The following is an 11,977-nucleotide window of genomic DNA, read 5'->3' as shown; positions in this document are numbered from 1 at the left end:
GTCCAAGGGTATTCCCTCTGTAACAGTATCATCAGTATAGTATGTTTACATATGTTGCAGATAATTCCTATCCTCAGATTACCACAGCAAAGAGCATTGTGCCAGTTTTCATATTGACAGCTTTCTATGAGCACAGAACTATGCATCAGTAGTTGTAGGTCATTACGAAAGTAGTATGGACACCAGTAGATTAGGGTGCTCCTGATCAATGAACAACCAAAAAGTGCTGCAGAAGACAGTCGCCCACCCCTAGCCTCATTATGTAACAGGTGGTTTGGATGTACAAGACATGTCTAAATATTTTATTTTAGAAACCAGCTAGAAAAAAAAAAACAATTTCCTACTGGTACTTTTTTAAAGTGTCATTTGTACCTCTTTTGCACGACAGAGCTGTAAATGGATTATGCCATCTGAATGTGTGTGCGTGTGCGTGTGTATGTGTCCGTCTGCTCCCAGTATAATGCACTGTAATGTTGATGCATGTCAACTGCTGTAACGAAACCTATATTGGGTTAAAAGAGTGGAACAGCTTAAGCTCTTTCCTCCCCACCCTTCTTTTTTTTCTTTCTCTTTATTTTGAGCTTCTATTTATGAATACATACAGTATATTTGTACAGAGAAAATGATAATTTTGCATCTTCTGTGATGGTCTAGACTTTTATGGCACTCCTGCATGATAGCAATAAACTATTTTGAATGAAAGATGAGCTGATTTTTCATAGACATTACACCACATGTTGCATGCTGTACAACACATAGAGTTCCCTTTAAATCTGTTGAATTAAACAAATATTTCATCTCAGCCTAACAGGTGAAATAAGTTAGTCTACCTTTAGTTGTATGTTAAGTATTGCTATGTAGTCTTACTCACAAAGCTCCACCCTAACTACACTGTGTATATAGTAATTGGGTGGAGCAATGTGTTGTTAAATATTTACCTAAGCTTCATCATACCTGAGGTGGAGCAGGATGAGGTCCGGATCTTGAGGCTTCTTGTTTCCTTTTAGCTTGAAAATCTTTAATGGAGAGATTAATGACAACGCTGTGTGGACCATGGATTTCTCTACCCTGTACAAATACGTCTGTCATCTGCTTTGCCTCAGTATGCAGGTAGGAGCAGGTTTCATTTCTTGTTCTCTGATGTTAGAAGCCCCCTCTGCTTTTAACAGATGTCATTAGCAGCTATGTGCCTGTTTTCTGTCACAGATTGTTTGGGGTCTAGATGAGGTGACACTCCTGAATCCCCCAGAGGAGGCTCTGCCAGCCCACCGTTTGGAAATACTTTACTCTTGTGATGAACATGCTACAATACAGCTGGACTGTATTGTATATTTTGACACTGGCGTCACTTCCACACTCCTGCTACGACAGTGGAGCTGCGCCCCCGGTGACACTCAAATAAGGACTGTAGAGCTGAACCTGCCGGACTGGTTGGTGTATCAAGCCGATGGGATTGTTCCAGATTCTCAGTGGGTCCTGAGTTGTATCCTTCGAGCCTCGGTCCGATACAGCAGATTTGATGACACTGAAGGGTCTGTCGCAGCTCAGGATGTGGCAAATTTGCAGCCTAGGCCCTTCTTCAGTCGACCTGTCAAAAAGCACCAACTCTGCATTGCCTGGAGTACACAAATGTTGCATTTAACCCAACAGTTTTTAAAGAAACAATGTCCTTTGGAGCAAGGTAAGATCGAATCTGCTCAGGTTTAATTGATAAAGGCACTAAATGGCACTTTAAAAACTCCAGATTTCTTCTGACAACATTTCAAAATCAGAACTATGCAGATTAAAGATTTAAGGATTAGTCAAAAATTGTTCTGTTATTAGATGACACCTCTGGTCCTCCGAAGCTCAACTAAAAACTGTTTATGTCATGCAGAAACGGTGCATTTGCTGTCTTCAATTTATGCTTCAACTGGAGAAAACTTTGGTATCACAAAGACACTAGACCCTTACAGCAACAAGGTTCTGGAATATTTCCGTGTTAAGGCCATCGCCTTTCCGTGGTAAGACAACAAAGTCACACCGTGCACAGTGTGCTACGCAGATATTATTTAAGGTCAGTTAAAGAAGTGTACTTGTATTTTTGCCAGGTGTTTGTTCTCCATCTGGATATTTGTGACCAGACACTGCCAGGAAAGCATGTGTGGAGTGTTGCATCATATAGACTCTCATGATAACTACATCTCACCAGCAGTGTTCCTCAAAAATTCAGGTATAATTAAGATTTTTCTCTCACCTCTTAGATATTCTCATTATGTAACTTCACTGCACTTTACATTAGTGTGTCGTGTGTATAGGCCAACTGCACATCCAGATGAATGGAGAGTCTGAGGAATCCTCTGCATTTCTCACTCAGTTCAAGGTGCCCTTAAGTGAGTGGTGCCAACTCAGCTGTGATGCTACAGGGCAGAGCAGTAAGTAGCCTCTTGTTGACAAGCGATATCATTACAGCATGTAAATAAAGGTAATGATGAAAAATAACATGGTCATTGTCAATGTATCTCAGGTAACTGCCTCCATGGTGTGCATAGATAAGGAGCAGAGAATGGTTCAATCTGCAGAACATATGTAAGTCTACTTTTGATGTGACAAAGTGATTAAACTGTGGTAACAACAGAAATAAAAATGCACCTAAAGTGTTCTTCATGTCTGTTAACAACATGTCTTATAGATTGAGACATACAGTCACACTGGATGATACAGAGGGATATTTTGTGATTGGAGGAGGAAAATATACAAGAGGTGTGGAAGGGTATTTTGGGCCGGTGGTTTACTATCGCAACAGAATACCACCTCACAGCATGGTAATACGCTGCAGCTGCCCACAGACTACCAGTCCATGCTTAAGATTCGCTGCATTTGAGTCTGATGATTTCTCTCTTCTTCAGTCTGAGACTGTTATTCCAGATGTTATTAAGGATGTGAACCTCACTGGATGGCTGCAGACTTGTGAAGAATTCCGTCTCGAGTTGAATGTGAAAATCACTGGCTATTCTCTCAAGGCCAAACAGAGCACAGAGTCTGGTAGTAAGCTTATATTCCCACTAGATGGTGCTAAAATTACTGTATCTGAAATATTCACAAGAGCCTTCTACAGAGCCACTGAAGGTACAGAGACTTACTGTCTGTGTTGTTTTTCCAGAGACCTGTTTTGATGCTTTCCATCAGTGGATGATAAAAGACAGACTACCATCAGATTCACAGTGTGAGCAGTGGGAGGCAACTGTCCCTCACAGAAGACAAGCTGCAAAACTGTCCAAGTTATTTGCTTCCAAACATGGTAAGAAATGAACTGCACAACATGAAATGGCCTAGTGCTGGTACAAATTATCCAAAGGTGGGAGGTAACTGTAATTAAGTTGAGTACTGGACTTCAGCACAAACAATTCTACACCACCACACACAGTTAGTACCTTGCGATTATGTTGCACTGTAATATTTGCATTTCTTACCACTGAGCATCCAGTTTCCTTAAATGAAATAGTTTGCTCTGACACCGAGTTACATAATGTCACCAAACCCCTCAGATTTCATCAAATGGAAGTATTCTGGATGTTTTGGGCATCATTTTCTAAAAGAAAATCCCATTTCACGTACAGTAATCTAGCAACTTGGATCTCCACTCAAATTTAAAATAGGATCTGTGGTTTGAGCAAGGTTTGACTGCACAGCGTGAGTTTGTAATAACTGATCCATTTGCTTGTGAAGGAGTTTTCTGCCCATTATTCATTGATGGTATCCATGTGTTATTTAACATAAACCACTGAAATCAGTTCAAATTGCTGATTTGCAGGAGGAAAAAGGGTTAGCCTGTCAGCTGTGGGCAGAGCACTGTACTCCTTATCACTTCATAAACTGGGCAGAGCGAGCAGCAGCAGAGTGGTCAGCGGAATATTACCACTGCTGCTCCAAGCTGGCTGCTTAGCCGATAACAGGGCTCTGCGCATGTCGTCGGTGCTCTACAGCGCTGGCCTTGGAGTCAAAAAACAGCCCAATAAGGTGTGTGTTTCTTGGTCAGCCATAGAAAATCTATGTCAGTGGTGAACGTGTCCATTTAGAAAAAAATTCTCATGCTCCTGCATTTGGCGCAGGCTTGGCTACTTGCCCTACTGGCAGCCAGGAAGGATGATCGATTAGCACTTCTGCAACTTGGGCACTTGCACCACCGGGGGCTTCACGGTCTTCCCACAGACCCAGACCTGGCCTATGCATATTATGCAAACATTGCTACACAGACAACTTTAGACCGTCATAATCCCACACCAGAGCAGGTAATGTATGCATTTATAAGTGGATGCTCTGGAATGCTGATTTAGCATAATTTACACAAGTCAATGTTTTCTTGCTTAACACGCACTGTGATTAGTGATGTAATTTAAATTAAAATATAAATAAAAATAACACAACATGTTAGAGTTGTATTTGTAGAGTTTATTCTGTCATAACTGTCAGTGACAGATATGTAGTCATAGTGCTACAGAGGGTGGGAAAAACTAATATATCTAATCTATACATATTATTTTTCATATAATGTATCTGTTGGGTTATTACAACATATGAGCTGATATGGGATATGCTAATACATGTTCTGCTCCCCTTACTGTGGCTCACTGCTCTCCATACAAAAAAGATAACAGTATGATAAACATTGTATTATTACAGTGCTCAAAAGTGGGCCATGTTTCATTCAAAGCAGAGAACAGCATTTCTGGAATATTCAAAACTGTTTTAGGAGGAATATGAACAAAAGAAAATGAAATCCATTATGTGTTTTCCCTCTTTTTTTTTTTTAAAGACATTTGTTGAGGCTGTTTATCTGAACAACGATGAGGTGTTGAATCTGCAGACCAATGAAAACCATCATATCTTCCAGTGGCTGAAACTGCAGGCACGCAGGGGAGCAGCTGAGGCTGAGGTAATGACATTTGAGAAATGTGAGGCTATTTTATCATGCAATTTACAAAAAAATTATAATTCAGCAACTGCCTTGCAGCAAGCACTTGCCCGCATGCTGTTCTGGGGTCAGCAGGGAGTGACTCCGGATATCCAGAAGGCTGTGAGACACTATGAAAGGGGAGCAGTCCAATGGGAGGACCCAGTTTCAATGTATGACTATGGCATAGTCCTATTGCAGGTCAGGCTCACAGTTCTTGTACAGTGATATGTGATCCTGAAAGAGTACTAACTCCTCTGGTGTTATTACTGTGTATTATTTCATGTTATCTGATATAAATGTGTTTCTCTGTAGGGACAAGGTGTTGAAAAGGACGTTCCCAAAGCTCTCACATTCCTCAAGAAAGCAATGGACAAGGTTCTGTGTGACTGAATGTTAATTACAGGATCACTGCTGTGCCATCAGTCTGCTGCCTCAGCATTTGCACACCTCGTATTACTTCTCACAATATTCTGTCTCACAGGGTTTTGTTCCCGCAATCAATGCCCTGGCCTGGTACTATGAGCAGTTTGAACAGGACTACGAGCAGGCAGTGCAGCTATGGGAACAAGCCGATCTCCTCGAGAGTCCAGATGCTGCCATGAATCTTGGTGTTATTTACTCACAGGGTCTGTATCCAGGAAAAGCTGCTGATCAGGTTAGCTCAACTATGAAAACATCATCTACTAGCATATTAACACACAAGTATTGAATTCTCAAATCAAGAGGCAAATCATTAGAAGACATTTACTGTGCCTTTCTTGCAGTATATGGCCTATAAGTACTATCTGAGGGCAGCAGAAAGAGGGCACATCAGGGGAGCACTTCACCTCGCAGACATCTGGACCACTGGATTACCTGGCTATGTCAACAGACGTCCATCAGATGCCGTTTTGTTAGATACTTCCTATTTTATTTATTTCACCTCACATATATGATATTTCCTTATATCATGACTGACATGTCTTTTTAACTTTTGGCAGGTGGGTAAAATGGGCAGCTGAGCACAATGGATACCTGGGCAGCATCTTAAGGAAAGCCTTGGATTCATATCTCAAGAATGACATGTAATCTTTTCCTCTATTCACACTTACCATGATCCTGAACAGGCCACTTGATTGCAGTTGCAGCAAATTTATTATTCTCGCCTTTTCAACAGGTTCAGCTCACTGTTATATTACACGATAGCTGCTGAGTTGGGGTACGCAGCTGCACAATTCAATGTGGCATATCTCTGCGAACAAAATACGGTGTGTTGTAGAAATGTACATGTGAAATTTTTCTTTGTTAGCTGTTGTGTAATGGTCATGTTGCTGTTTTATTCATTACAGTCTTTCTTAGACACTATTTTCACTCTGTATGCCAACAGGGAAGTTTTTTGGATTCTGCTTTTGCATTGCATTGTATGTGGCGATATTACAACCTCACAACACAAAGTCAAGATCCTGACACTTACGGTAAATCCATTGCTTTTGAAACTGAAATATTTGCAGACGTGCAAAAACATACTGTATTTTATTTTAATTCTATTTTCTCTCCAGCCTTGATCAGGATGGGTGACCTGCTGTATGAGGGGCAGGTCGACGGGCAGAAGGACTTATTTTCGGCAGCAGAGATGTACAAACTGGCAGCACTAAGAAACGAGCCACAGGTCAGCTTAATTTAAACCAATGTACTTTCAGTGTGTGTATTTTTTTAATGTCATGTGCATGTAAGTCATACTGTTCCTCTACAGGGATGGTACAACCTTGGCCTTCTTGCTGAAGAGGGTTACAGGCTGCCGCTTTCACTACTGTGTGACCTGGGCCTTTCAGAAATGTACCTGGCAGACAACAGATTGCTTCTAAGTGCTTTATACAAAAGGTGTGTCTGCAGTGTGTGTGTATGTGTATGTGCAAGAGTTGTCAAAGTGCAGAATACTGTCTTCAACATAAATCTGTAAGAGAAAATGTTTTCCTCCAAAAGATGCAGAGACTCAGAGGACACAGATTCCTACTTGCCTTGCAGCCTTGCCCTTTTCAACGTGTACCTTCAAGTCTTCCAAAAGGACTACAGCGCTGCTATTAAGGTTAGTGTGATGTTTTGAAGGAGTTATCTAAAAAGTTAGTTAAGTAATTAAAAATGGTTGTGAGGTGTGAGGTGGTATAGCAGTGGGCCAAAATCACATAGTTAAATAAAGTAGAGGTAATCATGTTTTAATGTAAACATACTCTGTCATGAGTAAAGTTCATGCATTCAAAATATAACCTGAGTGAAATTATATAAGTATCCGATGTGGAGTGCTTGAATACATGTATTTAGTTACTTTCCATCAGTGGCCACAGCAGGTCAACAGGCATCTAAGAGTAAAGAATTAATTATGATGTTGACATTTTGGTCTTGTTATTACCCACAGTTCTCTGCTGCCGTTGCCGTGATTGCAGCTCCAACGATACTCCTCATCATCCTTGGTGTGTTCAGGAGGCATGTCCTGTCTCTCAGCTAGAGCCAAGATTCTTATTAGGATTGGCAGCAGCAAACCTAAGGACCTAAAGTCAACCACCACACCAACAGTGCAGCAATATTTTTTGTCTGTTTATTAGGGGACCACTGTAAAGATTAACTGTGACTGCCATCATAAAAATGAATTTTGCTTGTTTTATACTTGCCAGAAATGTTTTTAGTTTTAAGTTTTGTAATGTCAAAAAATGCATTGACCTTAAATGAACTTGAATGAAAAATAAAAAACCTTAACAAGTGCCATGAAACTTGCTCAGGATACTGTTGGTGGATCACAGATGTTGTTCTTGAGTGTCCTTATGTCTCTCGTGTAATGATTCCTTCACCCTGTGGCAGTCTGTGAGTGGATGACTTACAGAATTTCAGGTAATGAATATCCAGGTGTAGCCTTAGGTCCACTATCACCACTTTAACCTAACAAGCATCTAATGTGACACACATTTGAAAATTAATGTTTGGGTTTGCATAAACTAACTGTTGTTCTGTTTTCAACCACTTTTGTGTAGACAGCTCTCCCATTGTTTAAAAGGTCAAAATTCAGTTTTATATTATGCAGTATTTGCAAATAACACACTGCTGCACATGAATACAAAACAAGTATGCCAGAGAATTTCGAGCAATTCATATTCCACTAACCAAAATTAAGCAAGCAATCACAGATACTTCCCCTGAGACCAAATCCATTCAACACTCAACGTCTCATTAACACCAGCGGATGAGTTTAATTGCTTTGCTTCTGTTTGTAGGAGCGATTCAGAATTAGTTGGGGGTGATAATGGTGAGGATGGGATAAAAAAAGCTCTGAAATATGTAATTTTAATCAGATTTAGGAAAACATCAGACCTGGTATTACTGCCATTGAACTGCCGCTGATATTTTCAAAACGGCGTCATGCAGAAATGTGACTACTGGAAATGTAATATTCCCACAAACATTTTTTCAGTAATACCCTTGTGGTTCCATCTTTTTTAGCTTAGATCCTGTCTGTCTTGACCATGTGTTTGGTCCTGATCCCTGAAAATCACTTCCCAGATACGCTCCACCTAGCATGGCATGACTGTAACTACCACTGAGGACAGTAGGGTCAGTTATGTTATGGGGTTGTTTTGCTGCATCTGTCACAGGGTGTCTTAAACCAGTGCAGGGCACAATGATAACAGAAGATTGCCAAGGCATTCTAGAGTGAAACATACTGCCCAGTGACAGAAAGGTCTGTCTACATTTCAGGTCATGGCTCCTCCAACTGGATAATGACCCAGAACATACTTTTAAAAGCAGCCAAGAATGGATGAGAGGAAAACACAGGGCCATTGTGGCCCAGTGGCCTGCTGTGAGTCCAGAACATCTATGAAAAGAGCTCAAACTTGCAGTTGGGTGAAAGCAGACATCAGTCCTGAGAGAACTGGAGCACCTGAGAAATGTAGAGGGGATATTTTTGTCCGTGCCATTTTCATTCCTTGTTTTATTAAAGTAATATGTCACTTAGGAAATTAAAAGCAATGCATCTTTTCTACAAGCCATGGAATAGAGAATCCTGAATGTTTATTACCTTTGTTGGTTTAAAACTTAGTTTTAAAACTTAATGTCCTCTTTTAAGTGGAATGATGCCAATAATTTTGGCCACGTATATGCATCAGAGACTATGAATCATTTAAAGATTTTTTTTAGACTTTATTTTTGGCGTCTGACCTCTGTCAGGTCAAAATCTCTAAGGGGGTGGGTTATGGTTACAGGACTCATGACGTAAGTCTACAATCTACGTCCTTGTGTATCACGTGGACAATTACAATGGGGCATGGCAGGTGGTGAGGTTGTTTTTCATGTCTGTCGAAAAACTAAACTCAGTTAAGCTCCAATTTCTGCCAGCAGGAAAAAGGCTGAAAAGTAGACGAACGTACTATATTGTAAGTGCCTAAAGCAAATAAAGGTAATTTATGCATTAACTTACATTGGCGCTTATGATAACAAATTGGTTAAAAGCTGAGTTACTCAAGTCACTGCAGAGGAAACCAGCCCGGTTTGCGCCTCTTGTATGTTAGCATGATTTTACATTGCGTCACAGCGGTAACCATCAGTTTCCCTTTAAAAATATTGAGCTATCTAGTGATGTTTTGAAAACTCAGAATGTTGTTTAAAATACCGATGTCCTGAGGGGATTCCCTGACTCATCAAAGACTCTAACCAACTGGATAAAAATATTCCATTAACTAAGCACTAAAAAATATATTTAATCCGTTTATCAAATTGCTCCACTGTTTCAGAAGCAAACCTAAAATAGCTGTCCACTGGCTTCCTGCGTAGAGATTGTCAAACGTCAGGGAAGCACTGAGGTGAGTGGAAACAGATACCATTATACCTGGAGAAAATATACAGTGAAATACTCAATAATCTACCAGTGTTAGTAAAGCAGTAGAGCAGAGCTGTAATTTTTGGAGATAAAAACATATGAAGAGGTTGTAAAATATGATGCTTTGTTTAAATTAAGATACTCAACAGCATATGTTGCCCACATGTAGAGCTGGCATGATTAGTTGATTGATGGATAATTAATGGCAACTGTTCTGACAACAAGATTAATCAATATAGAAAAAAAATCATTTGATTATCATTAATGGATAATAATTGAATGATGTAATATAATATAACCCTTAGAGACACCATTTTTCTGTGTTGAATACTTTTACTTCAGATACTTCAAGTACATGTGTATGTAAGGACTATCTTTGCTCACTTCTACTTGAGTAACATTTTCCATACTGGATTTTTACTTTTTATGGAATATTTTTATAGTGTTGTTTTTCGTGTTTCTTGTTTCTCATAAAAGACAAGTACTAGAACTGGTCTTCTGGGTATGGCTGCAATTCTGAGTAGCTGGAAAGGTGTTACATCGACAGTGAACAATGCCCGGTTTCCAGCAGTGCCTTAGATTGCAGCTGAAAAATCCAATTTTCATTTCATCATGCATCAATCATTTGTCTTGGGTTTGTGGCATTTCACTTGGCTTTGTGCAAACTGGAATTGAGAGGTCAGATAGCCTTATAAAGAGACTGTGGCATCTTTACCAAAGCTACAAAATAATATAGATACTATGGGTGACCCCCAGCCACTGACTGGATGATGCAGATGAATGTACAATGACTATTTTTAGAACAATTCAAATAAGTGTTGCTACATGGTGTTGGTGTGTTCTATTTTAAGCGAAGGATCTGTTAATTCAAAGGTGACAGTGGCATATGCATAATGTACTTTTGGTCAGTGGGGTGTGTAGTCAGCAGGAAGACTGTCCTTCAGCTGTATACCTGGGTTCAAGTCCCTATGTCGGCTTATGTTTTTGTGCAAGCTGTTAAATTCTTACAACCTCGAGGCTTTCTGTCATCCAGTTCTGCCTTGACCTTCCTGTCGTTAAGTGTGGTGACATAGTTACAGAGGGTTCCTGGAATAATGTCAACACCTTATTGATAAATTCTAATGTGATTAAATTACATTGCAAACGCAGCTGAAATGGTCGGTCAGATTAGGCTAACTGCCAGTTAGAAGCATTTATCAGCAGCAAAAAAAAAATCAGCATGTTGTTATCCTTTATAAAGCAATGTGAGACAATTGATAGCACTTAAAGAGGCCAAATCTGTGCCTAAATTCTTAAATCTTAAAAATCACAACAGCCTACGTAAAGCATACACACTTGAGAGCTGCCCTATCTAACTGCAGTCCAAGCAGCCTTTTTCTATGGAGTAGCTCCATTAGTGTAGTTGACAGTTAATGCTTTGCACAAGGGCACTCTGACAGAAGTTGTTCACGGTAGGGAGAGCTTTGTCATAGTATGTGTCATCGTGTTAAGTATTTTGAGGAGCAGGTTTTTTGTGGATAGATGTATAGTACATCCAGTACTGGACTCTTGAGGCAGATATTTATGTTTGAAAGTTTAAAAATTGTATGAACAAAACAATGTTTGATATTAATTTCCTGGGAGACAAACTATACCATTGCAATGTTAAACATATCTTTGGCATTTCTTCACTGCAATATCTTGTTACTTATTGGCCAACAGATATATTGATATATCTTAAAAGAGACAGTATTGTTTTTTTTTTTCTTTATTATTTAAGGCAGCATCATGTGACACCCATGCAACTCCCATTCATTGATAAAGAGAAGCAGATTGTGCACAGTGCTTCTATTTTTTTTTGCATTGTGAATTTGAAATGTCCTGTTACTTTGTGCACTGGAGAGGCTCCTACATAGATTGTGATTTAAGTGCACCGCAGCCAGGCTTGTGATTTGGAGCTCAAAAGCTGAAATGCGAACAAATGAATAGAAAAGGAAACAGCAGTACTGAGGGAATGTGAAATCAAATTAGTTTAACTCTGTGATTTTTACTCTGTGCACATTGGCTTACCAAGAATGCAGCTCCTGACATTCTATATTATCAAAGCAATCTGTCTCTCTTTTCCTTTTCTTCTCATTCCCATCCATTGGTTTTCTTCTCCTTTTCTCTTTTTTCTTTTTCCTCTTTTTTTCCCTCCCTCTGTTTTTGCAGATGGGCTA

General features: G+C 39.8%; 1 protein-coding gene across 1 annotated transcript; it reads left to right on the top strand.

Moving 5' to 3' along the window:
- The first annotated feature begins 896 nt into the window (after window positions 1-896).
- LOC108876045 (protein sel-1 homolog 3) lies at window positions 897-7,682 on the top strand. The gene is given in 24 exon segments (XM_018665322.2): window positions 897-1,110; window positions 1,207-1,681; window positions 1,877-2,003; window positions 2,091-2,212; window positions 2,298-2,392; window positions 2,394-2,414; window positions 2,507-2,568; window positions 2,672-2,804; window positions 2,889-3,024; window positions 3,143-3,280; window positions 3,794-3,999; window positions 4,092-4,271; window positions 4,796-4,915; window positions 4,994-5,134; window positions 5,249-5,311; window positions 5,418-5,591; window positions 5,701-5,828; window positions 5,917-6,000; window positions 6,093-6,183; window positions 6,303-6,390; window positions 6,475-6,584; window positions 6,669-6,796; window positions 6,899-7,001; window positions 7,329-7,682. Coding segments are annotated over 24 exon segments (3,072 nt in total). The 5' UTR covers window positions 897-1,053; the 3' UTR covers window positions 7,419-7,682.
- The last annotated feature ends 4,295 nt before the right edge of the window (window positions 7,683-11,977 follow it).

This window comes from Lates calcarifer, linkage group LG21 (genome assembly GCF_001640805.2).
Source record: "Lates calcarifer isolate ASB-BC8 linkage group LG21, TLL_Latcal_v3, whole genome shotgun sequence".
NCBI classification, from domain to species: Eukaryota; Metazoa; Chordata; class Actinopteri; family Centropomidae; genus Lates; species Lates calcarifer.
The sequence above is the reverse complement of the archived record's forward strand: the minus strand, read 5'-3'. Positions and strand labels throughout refer to the sequence as shown.